At 38.8% G+C, this 14,687-nt stretch overlaps 1 protein-coding gene across 4 annotated transcripts in view; it reads left to right on the top strand.

Moving 5' to 3' along the window:
• myom1b (myomesin 1b) overlaps positions 1-14,687 on the top strand; it is a 159,676-nt gene that overhangs the window by 47,274 nt on the left and 97,715 nt on the right. For all 4 annotated transcript variants that reach the window (XM_073043756.1, XM_073043766.1, XM_073043748.1 and 1 more), the window contains exons 11-16: positions 2,486-2,685; positions 3,156-3,212; positions 4,752-4,876; positions 7,403-7,586; positions 8,082-8,256; positions 13,035-13,156. In XM_073043756.1, coding sequence (XP_072899857.1) covers positions 2,486-2,685; positions 3,156-3,212; positions 4,752-4,876; positions 7,403-7,586; positions 8,082-8,256; positions 13,035-13,156 — 863 coding nt within the window. The remainder of the gene's footprint in view (positions 1-2,485; positions 2,686-3,155; positions 3,213-4,751; positions 4,877-7,402; positions 7,587-8,081; positions 8,257-13,034; positions 13,157-14,687) is intronic.

The following is a 14,687-nucleotide window of genomic DNA, read 5'->3' as shown; positions in this document are numbered from 1 at the left end:
GAAAAACAGTTTACATTTTGAATAAATGACATTTTAAGACCTACAATTCATAAGACATGTCAAAGTTTGGGTTACCAGAGAAAGAATACTGGTATTATCAATTAAATTTGTACAGTGGTTTATTATTGTCAGATGTACAGTGAAAAACTTGACATGCATGCTGTCCTTACAGATCAACTCATTACAACAGTGTATTGAGGTAGATAAAACAACAACAGAATGCAGAATAAAGTGTTACGCTATGGAGGAAGGGCAGTGAGTAAGGTCACAACAAGGCAGATTGTGAGGGGAAGAGCCCATCTTATTGTATCAGAGAACCATGCAATAGTCTTATAACAGCGTGATAGAAAACGTCCTTGAGCCTGGTGGTATGTACTTTCAGGCTTTTATACCTTCTGTCCAGTGGGGAGAGGGGCTGGTACACCAGGAGCAAGTGGCCAGATCAGCCATGAATGGCAGAGCAGGCTTGTTAGGCCAGATGGCCTACTTCTGCTCCTTTTCTTATGCTTTTATAATATAATACCAGATAATTGTAAAATTGTACAAGCTGCAGGATCAACAGTAGAAAATTACACTGAGTTTCAAACAAAATGTACTTTGCACAAAAGTGTCTTAATTCAAAGATATTAGAGGAGGACTTACATCAGAAAATAACATTTGGTTAAATTTTCTTTTAATTGAACTGCTACAAAGTACTGCTTTTCCTTTTTTTGTTTGTACTAACATTGACTTTCTAATCCATGGAACAGTTGTGGGATTACAGTTACTCTTCTCCACTGGTGCTAGTGTGACTTTGGTCCCACACTGAACTTTTGAAAAACCCTTTATAGAGGCACAGCAGCTTTAAATTACTCGATGTTGTCATTTCTGAGAAACTGTCCTGGATCCAGAATGTGAGTGCGATTGCGAAGAAAGCTCAGCAGAACCTCTACTTTCTTAGAAGTTTGTGAAGATTCATGTAACCTAAAACTTTGAAGTCTGCTGGAGAATATATTGACAGGTTGCTTCACATCCTGGTGTAAAAACACTAATGCCCTTGAACAGAATAGCCTACAAAAAGTAGTGGATACGGTCCAGTCCATCATGATTAAAGCCCTCCCTACAATTGTCATAGGAAAGCAGCTTTCATCATCAAGAGCCCCCACCATTCAGGCCCTGCTCTCTTCTTGCTGCTGCCATCAGGAAGAATGTACAAAAATCTCAGGACCTCCATCATCAGGATCAGGAACAGTTATTATCTCTCAGCCAACAGACTCCTAAACCAGACGGGATAACTTCACTCAACTTCACTTGAGTAGGGAAATGCTCCCACTGAGCTGGACTCACTTTCAAGGATTCTTCATCTCATGTTCTCGATATCCTTTGCTTCTTTATTTATTATTAATGCTATTATTTCTCTTTTTGTCTCTTTCTTTTTGTATTTACACAGTTTGATTTTTAAAAAAAAATCACATTTGTTGTTGTCCTCTCTGTTGGGTCACCATATACAAACCTGAGAATCATTTTCTTGAAGACAATCACACTAAATAGAAGAAACACAAAAGAATCAATAAAAGGGAGCACCCAACAAAGTATGTACTTTGATAATATGGTGATCAGTGGTGTAGTGGCATCCGCACCGGACTTCGAGACGAGTCATCCTGGCCAGCTTCCTGCACGCTTCCCATCCATGCTGGGTCGAGCATTGAACTAGTTACTTGGCCTTGTAAAAATAGACAAATGCTAAAAGAAACAGCAAAGTTGCCGCCTGATGCACCACAAGGCATGGAGAGGAACAGCAAAAAAATTGATAATAAATTGACTTTGAACTTTGAAGTTTGAACTTTATAATCTAAGCTTCCACATGAAGATATGAGGTTGGGTGTGGCACAGAAGAACTATATAGTAAATCTCCGATAATCTGGGTGCTCAGGATTTAGGTGGAGTTGGATTCGCAAATTTTGCAGATGATTAGATATTACTGCTATTAATATGCTAACACATTTTAATCACATTTTAGATATTGCACAGTATTGCAATTAATTTCTCAGTGAATCAGTTCATAGGGATAAGGGACCCTTGTCACTCTGGAACCACACTGAAGGGGAAGGGAGTATAGGGACTGGGGCTGTAGTAAATTGGAAGGGAGAATAGCAACACATCCGGCATTTGAAAGACATCGCAGGAAGCCAGGGCAGTGTGAGTGGTAGGGAAGGTAGGACTGGGGCCTCAGAGAATCAGAAGGAAGTGCAATAAACATTACCTGGTGAACTGGATGCAGAATTGTTGGAATATCTGAATTGTCGGATAGCTCATTGTCAGAGTTTTACCTTAAGAGGGAAAAATCAATATACAAACAAAATCAAACTTTGTTTTAAGGTATTTTAAGGTATTTACTTGTATAACATAAAACTATAGCATTACTGTGTAATAGTGATATCTGAATTAATTAGTAGAAGGGGTAGATGTTTTGTGCCATAAAACAGCTGTAATTCTTTCCTTACAGATGTGAAGTTGGAACCACTCATTGGGTTCAGTGTAATGACACCCCAGTGAAGTTTGCTCGCTTCCCTGTCACTGGATTGGTGGAGGGACGCTCTTACATCTTTCGTGTACGTGCTGTTAATAAGGTTGGAATTAGCAGACCTTCCCGTGTGTCTGATCCTGTGGCAGCCTTGGATCCTTCTGACAGAGATAGGCTGAAGGGTATGCCTGTTTGCCTCTTCTCAGACTAAATCTTTTGAGTGACTCTTTTGATGTTATCTATACCTGCTCAGAATAAATCATAGTTGCATGTAAAATGATGGAAAAATTTAAAAAAACCACCAAATTAAAGCATCTCACAATATGGAGTGCTGTTTCATCCGTAATAATCAGAGATAGACAATTAATGCTAGCCTTGCCCGTGATACTCAGTTCCTCAGCAATAAAATTTGCCAAGGGTTGCTGAAAGTTTATGTCCATCATATCCACTGCACTGTCATGTTCCTTGTCATATCCTGTATATTGTGGTAGCTGGGTTAAATTGGAACCCTATGGACTGATAGATACGTGTATGTTTACAACTTTGATTAACCCTTCCTCTTTATTTCTGGCACAACAAAAATACTTTGAAATTTGTTTTAAACATTTTTTTCAAATCAGCTTTTAATTTTTTAATGTTATTTAATTATTAGGTATGCCATTAGCCCCCTGGACTGGTCAGATTATTGTAACAGAAGAAGAACCTGCAGGTAAAGAACATGTTACTTTCTATACAGCATCAGTCTGCTCAACCTGTGCCAAGTGACAACCAATCAATAAGTTCTAGATCCTAAAATGTAATTGTTCTCTCAGAAGAGTTTATGTACTTTCTGAGGTGTTGCCAATCAAAATGAGAAGATTTTAATCCTTGGGTGTCTGACTTGTGGATCATGCCAGGCATTTGTTCTAGATCCAAATGGCCTGACACAATTTGAGTTCTAAGGTGTCACTTAAGTCGAGAAAGGAAGCTGGGAGGCCAAAAGGGCAGTGGGTGTTCGCACTGGGTTACTTAGCTCACTATGGCTGATGCTTTATTAAACCCCTACCAAGTAATTCCTATTAAGATTGTGATTATGAAGTCTATTATTGTTATGAGGCCTGAACAACCATTTCTTTATCTGGGATAAGACGTAGGAGCATAATTAGATCATTCAGCCAATCAAGGCTGCTCCACCATTCCATCATGGCTGATTTATTTTCTCTCTCAACCCTATTCTCCTCAGTCTGTTCTAAAGGGACATCCTCGTATTCTGAGGTTGTGCCCTCTGGTCCTAGACTCCCCCACTGTAGGAAGCATTCTCTCCACACCGACTCTATGTAGGTTTTTCAATATTCAATAGGTTTCAGTGAGATCATCCTCTCATTCTTCTAAATTCCAGTGAGTACAGCCCCAAAGCCATGAAGTGGTGGAATTCGAAGTTAAAGTGACTCAGTAGTGAAGATTGATGAAATTTGAAATATCATTTTGTCAACTCTGTTGACTGCTATCAATGAACTTAATGAAAGCATGTGTTGCAAAATTTTAAAACAACTAAATTTTTTAAATCTTTCAAATGTAACATTATAAATTTTCAACTTAGGGTTTCCAAAACTAAAATGCTCTTGCTTTGTTCATATTGTCTTTACTAGCCTCAAGATATTAGCTAGTGCACAAGCAACAGGAATTCATCTTTCCAAAGCTCCACTGGTTTGCAGCTTGGTAAACATTACCCTAAATATATCCCCGAACACAAAGAAACATGGGCTTCACCTAATGTTCTGGCATATAAATGTACAGAGAAATAAACTTCTCTGTGTATCACTGACACCCCATCCAACAATTCCTATTACCTCCAGAATACCATGGTTGCACTGTTTATTGTCTACAAAGCACTGCAGTGACTTGCTAACATCTCCAAACCCACAATCTCAAACTTAAGAAGGTCAAGGGTAGTGGGTGCATGGGGACACCACAATTAAGTTCTCCTCCAAGTCACCATTCTGCCTTGGAAGTATTTCACAGTTCTTTCATTATTCCTGAATCTAAATCCTAGAATATCCAACCCATCAACACGGGTGGAAAGTGGTAGGGAGGGCAGCAGTGGGAGGCAGGCTTTCATAAAAGTGCTTCACATTTAACTTCTCCAGGACAATTTGGGATGGGGCATTAATGCTAGTTAAAAAATAAAAGGTATTGATCTGTTAGGGAAAATCCTGAGGAATTATTTACATTGAAGTTATACTTTACTATCTCACTTTTGCCCCTACAGAAGGAATTGTCCCTGGAAAACCTACAGAACTTACAGTGACTGAAGCCACCAAGAATTACATTGTCCTAAGCTGGAAACCTCCTGGTCAGCGCGGCCATGAGGGTATCATGTATTATGTGGAAAAGGTAGAGATCTCAAACATCCAGCGCTGAAATATAATGTAGATTAATCAGATGTAAAAGCAGTTTAAATAATGACAGAATCAGGTTTATTAGCACCAGCATTGTTGTAAAATTTGTTAACAGCAGCAGCAGTACAATGCACTACATGATAGTATAGAAGGATAGAAAAACTACTGCACAATACAGGCCCTCGGCCCACAATGCTGTGCTGAACATGTACTTACCCATAGCCCTCAATTTTTCTAAGCTCCATGTACCTATCCAGGAGCCTCATAAAAGACCCTATTTTATCCACCAACACTACAGTTGCCGGCAGCCCATGCCACGTACTCACCACTCTCTACGTAAAAAAACTTACCCCTGACATCCCCTCTGTACCTACTTCCAAGCACCTTAAAACTGTGCCCTCTCATATTAGCCATTTCAGCCCTGGGAAAAAGCCTCTGACTATCCACACGATCAATGCCTCTCATCATCTTATACACCTCTATCAGGTCACCTCTCATCCTCTGTCATTCCAAGGAGAAAAGGCTGAGTTCACTCAACCTATTCTTATAAGGCATGCTCCCCAATCTGGGCAACATCCTTGTAAATCTCTTCTATACCCTTTCTATAGTTTCCAAATCCTTCCTATAGAAAGAAAAAAATAAGTTGATCAATATATTTACTGTATACGTATATGTATATTAAATAATTAGATTAAAAATAGGACAAAACAGGAATAATATACAGGTTGACCACCAATTTTCTAGAAACTGATGGTTCAGCACCTCTCTTAATTTGGCTGAAATTACAAGACCAGGTAACATTCACTTTTCATGAAATATCTGTTAGATGAGGTGAATACTGGCAATTCTTTACAGATATTTATTAAAGAATTTAACATGAAGGATATTCTGTGGTTCATTGCTCGAGGGTGGGAGAAGGCAGAAACTTCAACACTAAAGAATAGCTGGCATAAGTTCCATTGATGTTTGATTTTGATGCTTTGATGTTTGATAATATGTCTGAAGAAAAGTTTGACAATGATTTTACAAGATTTTACCAAAGGAGAAAGTAATTGTTTGTGATTTGCTTGCATATGCAAAAGTGTTACATGACCTGCTTTCAAAGATATAGCAAGTAGTCTTAATGAAGAAAATCAACATGAGTGGATGACAAAACACCTGTTGTGCATCTTCTTACAGACTCAGAAATTATAGACCGTGTTCTGAAAGCTGATTAAAAACACTGCAAGTAATGAAGGTGGCAGTGATGATAATGAAAAGGATGAAACTCAAAGATTTACTATTGACAAGTTAATTGAGTTGTTGGGTGATTTAATCAGAGGGTTAGAAAAAATGTACCTTCATGACAAATCAAGAGCTAATGAATTTTTATTTGATGCAAAAAAAATTACACAGAGAGGTCAAAACACATGAAGCAACTTTGTCTGAATGAAATGTTTAAAGAGATAATGAGAAGCAACATTCTATGTAAGCACAGTGATTAATCCTTTTTAAGCTTCTATAGTCCATTTTTTGCTGTTATTATTGTGTGACCTCTTTTAATCAGCAAAAAAGTTAATCTGGCAAGGCTCAGGAACCGAGGGTGCTGGAAAATCGGTGGTCAACCTGTATGTATATCAAAAAAAAAAGTGAGGTAGTGCTCATGGGTTCAATGACTATTTGGAAATCAGGGAAAAAGCTGTTCCTGAAGCACTGAGTTTGTGGCTTCAGCCTTCTGTACCTCTTTCCTGATGGTAACAATGAGAAGAGGGCATGTCCTGGGTGATGGGGGTCCTAAATAATGTACGCAGCCTTTCTGAGGCACTGCTCCTTGAAGATGTCTTGGATACTATGGAGGCTAGTACCCAAACTGACTAATTTTACAACTTTCTGTAGCTTTCGATCCTGTGCAGTAGCAACTCCCTCCCCATATCAGACAGTGATGCAGTCTGTCAGTATGCTCTCAGTGGTACATCTAAAGGTTTTAGGTGACAAACCAAATCTCTTCAGACTCCTAATGAAAATAGCCGCTGGACCACTGTTACACCACCATCAAGAATACCTACCGTGCTATTCCACGCTCACACTTTGGAAAGTCTGATCACCTGGCTGTACTCCTACTCCCTGAGTATAGACAGAGACTGAAGACTGCAGCACTAGTAATGAGGACCAAGAAGATATGGATAAGGGAAGCATAGGAGCACTTACAGGACTGCTTTGAATCGGTGAACTAGATTGTATTCTGGGATTCATCTTCAAATCTGGATGAGTATGCAGCAGTTGTTACCGACTTCATTAAAACCTGTGTGGATGAGTATGTGAATTCAACTGCACTTGCCCCATCATTGAACTGTTCACACAAACTGGACTTACTTTCAAAGATTCTTCATCTCATGTTCTCAATATTTATTGCCAGCAGTGCCCACATACCATAAACGCAATAGTTAAAATATCAGTTGATTTAGAACTGCAAATTTGGTTTGCTCTTTGCTAGACACTTCGATTAATTTGCTGATTTCTAACTCTTGTTTGCTTGTGCTAGTGTGTGGCAGGTGCTGAGAACTGGCAGAGAGTTAACCCAGAAATCCCTGTGAAGTCTCCACGCTTTGCATTGTTTGATCTGGCTGAGGGTAAATCATACCGTTTCCGTGTCCGTTCGGCTAACTCTGCTGGTATTGGTGAGCCTTCTGAAGCAACAGAATTTACTGAAGTAACAGATAAACTTGGTGAGTATGACCCTCACAAGCAACTTTCTTCATGTTACCAACACACCTGCACTACCTGTCCCCAGAGTATTTCAGAATAATTGTTGACAGGATGTCACCATTATTGGATTAGGCTCCGAACCATATACTTCAGGTAGGCTATGGGTTAGAGCTTGCAATGTTAGTCATTCTGTCCGAGGTTTTGTGCCCTTCCCTTCTCTTTGTACTGTATACTCTGAATCTTATTTGTTATTTGTTTTGCTGTAAATTTGTGAAGGGTTTTTCAACTACATCAAGAAACACCGTCTAGCTGATCAGACAAAAGTGAGGTTATATCTTCCACACCAATTCTGAAAGTTTATTTTGGAGCACAGTAACTACCAAACAACAAAATACAATGTTGAGAGTGATTTTTAATGAATAACTTATCTTACAGACTAGAGGCTAAGGCTAGTTAAGGTTGCTCTGTTAATATAATTTTTTCGTTATGCATTCTGTTATTTTTTCTTCTTCCAGATGTTCCGAAAGCACCTGGTCATGTTATTCCTTCAAGGGACACAGACACTTCAATGGTCATAAGCTGGGAAGAGTCAAAAGATGCAAAGGAATTGGTTGGATACTATATTGAAGGAAGCATCCAAGGATCTGGAAAATGGGAACCATGCAATAACAAACCAGTGAAAGGAAAAAGGTATTATCATGGCTTTTAGAGGGCCTGGAACAAATAAAGGAGTAGAAGGACTTGGATAGAATCACATTGAATGAGATAAAAGGGAGGGTGAGACTGCATGAAGAGTTTGCTGCAGGATTTGTTAGTAGCCATTAACCCTAGCGGAAGGACTGTAGGACTAGCTGCAAGAAATTTGCTTTCAAGTCTCTGATAAATTGTGGAAGTAATTCTGGTGATCTGGACCTACTGTAGGTCACCACATTTGAATGCACAGCTTATTGTAATTATTTTCTTTCAGTCCCCATCTAACTCAAAATGTTATCAAATATGAATGTGGCAGTTAGAGATGTCTGATGGATACTTCAGCACAGATGTCTTTATTTTGTTTTGGGCCTTGTGCTCAGTAGAATTTTGCTGCCAAGCTCCCCATTTGAAAGAAGCATGAGCTTCCAAAGCATTGCTAACTTAACATGTTGTAATGCACAATTCTAATCCTAATTCTTTCGAGCAAAAGGCATTATTACAAATATTGGACATCAAACATAATAATACAAAGTAGTGTCAGCCAGATTGGCAAACTGATTGGTTGAAGACAAAATTGGTGTGGAGAAGAGCTGGGCACATATACGAATGGAGAAGAAAGGAGTATTTCTGAAGCAGCAAGGTGGTCGGTAAGTTTGGAAATGAGCTCATGATATAGTAGATGTCTTAAATGCTCCTTTAACTAATACTGAACACTCCAAATTAGGCTTGTTTTAATATGATGGTCTAGGTGATTCTCGTGTGCAGCCAAAGATTTTATACAAGTGATGTCAAAGTTTATGTTTGTTGCCGGATGATTTGATATGGACCTGCTCAATCAAATTTGCAGAGGTGGGCTATGGTTGAACAAAGTACATGATCCATTCTTCATAACTTATGTAAAATGTATCACATGGGAGGTTCTTTGCCTGCTATCTTTAGCTCTGAATTAAAAGAAAAAAAACCCCAAAGTCTTCAGAGGCACCCATCACAAGCAAAAAGGTATCACAGTATACTTTACAAGCATTAAATACATTTTTAAAGTGTGGTCTCAATGATAATGTAAGAGATAGAATTAATGCAATATAAACTCCATAAATATTGTGTACAGTTCTGGTCACTGAATTATAGGAAAGATGTCAACAAAATAGAGAGAGTACAGAGAAGATTTAATAGAATGTTACCTGGGTTTCAGCACCTAAGTTACAGGGAAAGGTTGAACAAGTTAGGTCTTTATTCTTTGGAGCGTAGAAGGTTAAGGGGGGACATGATAAAGGTATTTAAAATTATAAGGGGGATAGACAGAGTTTACGTTGATAGGCTTTTTCCATTGGGAGTAGGAGAGATTCAAACAAGAGGACATGAGTTGAGAGTTAGGGGGCAAAAGTTTAGGGGTAACACGAAGGGGAATTTCTTTACTCAGAGAATGGTGGCTGTGTGGAACGAGCTTCCAGTAGAAGTGGTAGAGGCAGGTTCGATATTGTCATTTAAAGTAAAATTGGATAGGTATATGGACAGGAAAGGAATGGAGGGTTATGGGCTGAGTGTAGGTCGGTGGGACTAGGTGAGAGTAAGTGTTCAGCACGGACTAGAAGGGCCGAGATGTCCTGTTCCCGTGCTGTAATTGTTATATGGTTATATATGGTTATAAATAGAAATATTTGCGATATTGACTGAATGTTAAATATGTTCTGATTTTTGTTTGGAAAATGGTGTCATGAAGATTTTCGGAGTACAACTAACAGGAAGTAAATTTTAATTTAAAAGATGCACCACTGACAAAATGGTGACTAGTTGTGAGAAGTGCACCAAGTTGCTTGATATTTTACTGTTATTCCTTTTAATTTTCTTATTTTTTGGAAGGACTCATGCTGAATCATCTGATCGTAATGAATGAAGAAAAGCATAATTGCCTATCATTAGGCATTGAAAGCAGATTATTGCAAGATGCAGGCAGTTTGAGATTAGCCTGCACCAAATCCTTGATACCATAACAATGAATAGAACTCTTTATAAGCTTCAGCATTAACCTCAGGGAATGGAAACAGAGTTGGATAGTTGCTGTTGAGTAGCAAATTATAGTTCTCAACTAATATAAAATATTATGGCAACACATACAAAATGCTGGAGGATCTCAGCAACTCAGGCAACATCTATGTAAGGAAATAAACAGTCGAGGTTTCAGGCCTAAACCCTTCATCAGGTCAGGGATTATTCAGAAATTTGATGGTAGAGAGGGAAAAGCTTTTCCTAAAACTTTGAATGTGTGTCTTCAGGCTCCTATACCTCCCCTTTGATGATAATAATGAGAAGAGGGTATGCCTTGAGCCACCAGCTTTTGAAAATGTCCTTGATGGTGGGGAGGCTTGTGCCCATGATGGAAGTGGCTGGGCCTACCACTCTGTACAGCCTTGTATCATTGTGTGCATTGGAGCCTCCATATCAGTTGGTGATGCAACCTCAGAATGCTCTCCACAGTACTTCTGTAAAAATCTGCTCGCATCTTTAGTGGCATATCAAATCTCTACAAACATCAGCGTAGAATAGCTGGTGGCGTGCTGCCTTTGTGATTGCATCAATATGTTGGGCCCAGAATAGATTCTCTGAGATGTTGACAGCCAGAATCTTGAAGCTGCTTACCCTTTCCACTCTTCAATGAGTCCTGGTGTATGTTTTCCCATCTTCTCTTTCCTGAAGTCTACAATCAATTCCTTGGTCATACTGACATTGAGTGAAAGGTTACTGCTGTGATACCACTCAACCAACTTATCTAACTCACTTCTGCATTCCCTTCGTCCTCTGAGGTTCTGCCAACAAAATGGTGTCATCAGCGAATTTATAGATGGTGCTTGAGCTGTGAATAGCCGCACAGTCATAACTGAAGAGAGAGTAGATCAGTGAGCTAAGCACACATCCGTGCCGTGCCCCTGTGTTGATTATCAGTGGGGAGGAGATGTTATTACTGTTTTGCATTGACTGTGGTCTCCTGATGAGGAAGTCAAGGATGCATTTGCAGAGGGCAGTGTAGAAGCCCAGGTTTTGAAGCTTGTTGATTAGGACTGAGGGGGTTGCTAAGTTGTAATCAATAGACAGCAATATTGTAAGTATTGCTGTTGTCCAGTTGGGCCAAGTCCAAATGGAGAGCCAGTGAGATTGCAATGTGTAGTGGTAGGCAAATTGCAGTGGGTCCAGGTCCTTGCTCAGGCAGGAATTAATTATAGCTGTGACCATCCTCTCAAAGCATTTCATCACAGCAAACATGAGTGGTACTGGCGATCGTCATTGAGACAGCTCCCTTTGCTCTTCTTGGGCAACAGTATGATTAATGCCCTTATGAAGCAGGTAGGAACCTCTAACTACATCAGTGAGAAGTTGAAGGTCCTGAACTTTCCAGCCAGTTGTCTGGCACAGGATTTCAGTACGCTGCCAGGTTACCAAGGCCTTGCAAGAATTCCTTCTTTTGAAGAATATTCTGATGTCAGCCTCCAAGACAAAGATAGAGGGTCACCAGATGTAGTGAGGAGTTGCACAGGTGTAGCATGCATAAAACCATTGAGAGTATCAGGGAGTGAAGCATCACTGAGAAAACATCACCTAAGCCACTGGGTTTTAACATATAAGAAATAATGGCATGCAAACTCTGACACAGCTATCCTGCATCAAATTCTGTCTCTAACTTCACATGGAATTACCTTTTTGTTCTTGTCTTGACCTTCCATAGGTCTATTTTTCTACCTGTAGGGTTTTGTATGACCAGTCTTGAATACCATAGATCTGGCCCTCAGTTAACCATGAACCTCCTGGTTCATCCACAGTTTTTGGTGTGGGGATGTCCGATATGTTCTCAAAGGTACACACTCATCCACAAGGGTCTCTGGCACGGTGATGAATGTGATATACTCATTCAGATCTGAAAATAAGTACCTGAATGTGGTCGCGTCTACTGATTCAAAGCAGTCCTGTAATCATTGAAAATCAGACAAGAAATAGAACACATTAAATATTTTCAGCCATATGGGGCCAAAAAATTAATTAAGTACAAAGCTCACTATATTTCCCTCCAGCTGAATCCAACTGAATACTAAGCATAAAAAATGCTGGCAATAGAGAGAGATAAAAACACTGCAGTTACTGGAAGGGAAGACCGGAGATTCTCAGCAGGAGTGCTAGCTTGTAGGGAAAGCGAGAGAATGGCACAGCTTCATGACTTCTCATCAGAATGACCAGTCCTGTTACAGACAAAGGCTGGTTTTCTGAAATACCTTATTCCAGTGTTGACTGCTGAGAGCTGTAAAGTGCTGAGTTGAAAGAAAATGTATCTCAAACTTATGTTAGGCCTTGTTTGTGGAACTTAAGAGCTTGAAAACAGCAAGGTCAGAATGGGAGTGAAGTGGACAATAACATAGCCCAATACGATTTTAAATACACGCAAGAAATGCTGGAAGTTCAGAGAAACACACAAAAAGGTGGAGGAACTCAGCGGACCAGGCAAAATCTATGGACAGGAATAAATAGTCTATATTTCGGGCTGTTCAGGCTGAGACCCTTCATCAGTCTAGATGAACGTTGACTATTTATTTCTCTTCATAGATGCTGCCTGACCTGCTGAGTTCCTCCAGATTTTAATACACCTCTGTATAAAGAAAAAAATTGAAAATAGCATTGTTTTGTGATTTAGATAAGAAGCATTCACTAAAACAAACAAATACTCCAGTTATAGACCTATATAAATTTGTGATAAATTAATTGATGTTAAGAATGTTATTTTGGTTTTGAAGGTTTATATGTCATGCGCTACACACCGGGGAGTTATACAAGTTCCGAGTCAGGGCTGTCAATGCAGCTGGCCTCAGTGAATTCTCACAGGAATCTGAGGCACTGGAAGTCAAGGCAGCTTTAGGTATGTAAATCACTCTCATTTTTGAAAGTTAATTTGTTAATTTTAGGAAAATTAAGTGCATAATAGTTTGCTTATTATTGAAAGTGTATTTACTTATTGTCAAAAGCAGATGTATTCATTTTGGAAATGCATTCATTGCTGTGTTTATTTCTTAATTGATCACAGATGATTTTCACAGTACCATTTGTATCACTTTTCCACCCTCGATATCATAAGTCGTTGTTCTGATCATGCGCTGCCTGTATCACAAGGAAAGTGTATTCCTTTTCACCGTGTCTATCCATTAGCCACTGTACAAAATCTCACTTGAGTCTGCTTCACAGTCAAAAGTTTCAAAACTTAACAGAATCATAGATTATCATCTTTGCTCCAGCACAATGTAATGTATAATGCACAAGACCATCCCATGCATATCTTGTTCACAAATAAACCATCTAATATCTTTTCTAATCTGCACTTACCGTCATTTTGTTTGCTACCTGTTTGACAGTGATCTTTTAATGTGTGTTCCCATGAATGCTGATGCATGCAATAATAAATTATTTTCTCCCTTGTAAGCTGCTATTGTGTGAAATGTCTACCTACAAATATCAAAAACTAATCTATGCACGTCTTACTTACTATCATTTAATATTTTCATGTTATTTTTAAGTAAAATAATTTATATAAATAGGATTTTACAGATTTAAATGCGATTATAATGATTGAATTCTAGTTTGGATCAACAATGTACTCTATGAACAACTTTTGAATTCATTAAAGATAATTAGATTAATTGTGAAAATTAAATCTAAAATAATAACTGAAAATGGTGGAAACTCTCAAGTAGGTCAGACAGCATCTATGAAAGGAGAAAAGGATTTAATTTGAAAAAGTTGTAATGCTAAGATTATACTGCAAAAGATTTTTTAAAAATCAGGATATTTACTAAGCCAAATTGCTAACAAAATGCCCTTCCTTCATTGGCTGAGTGCCTTATAACGATCATGGGTATTTCTGGTATATGGAGTGTCGTACATAATACCTCTGCTGAGCTGTGGTTACTTATTCCTGGTTAAGACATCATCTGTCAGAATAGCTGTAGAACTAAAAATTCTTAGATTTGAGCTTTTGGGCTGTGAATCTGTGAGGCAAGTGTTACTCAAGCTGTTTGTAGGGCATTTGTTTGGGGGACTTTGTTGTTCATGGGTTCATGTGGCTGTTTCAGGAGATTTAGGTTTCAGTTGTAGACTTGGCCCATGGTCCTTCCTCTTTAGCTTTATACAGTATATGTTCTTTATTTTTGTTACCTTATGCCATTTTATTTTATATCAGTCCTTTTGGTTTCTCTATATCAGTGCTTTGAAGTGAATAGGGAGCAATGCTGTACAATGCCTGACCTCCTTTAAGTTAATGGTAATGACAGACTGTCCTGGTTATCATGAGAACAATGTTTGCTACTTACATCACCAAATTTCTCATTCATTTTTTGTATCCGATTTCTTCCTTTTTCTTCAATGTCTCTTCTTTTTTTTCCTAATTTCACATCATA

This window comes from Hemitrygon akajei, chromosome 1, assembly GCF_048418815.1.
Source record: "Hemitrygon akajei chromosome 1, sHemAka1.3, whole genome shotgun sequence".
Taxonomy (NCBI): Eukaryota; Metazoa; Chordata; class Chondrichthyes; order Myliobatiformes; family Dasyatidae; genus Hemitrygon; species Hemitrygon akajei.
This window is presented reverse-complemented; position numbering and strand designations above follow the sequence as displayed.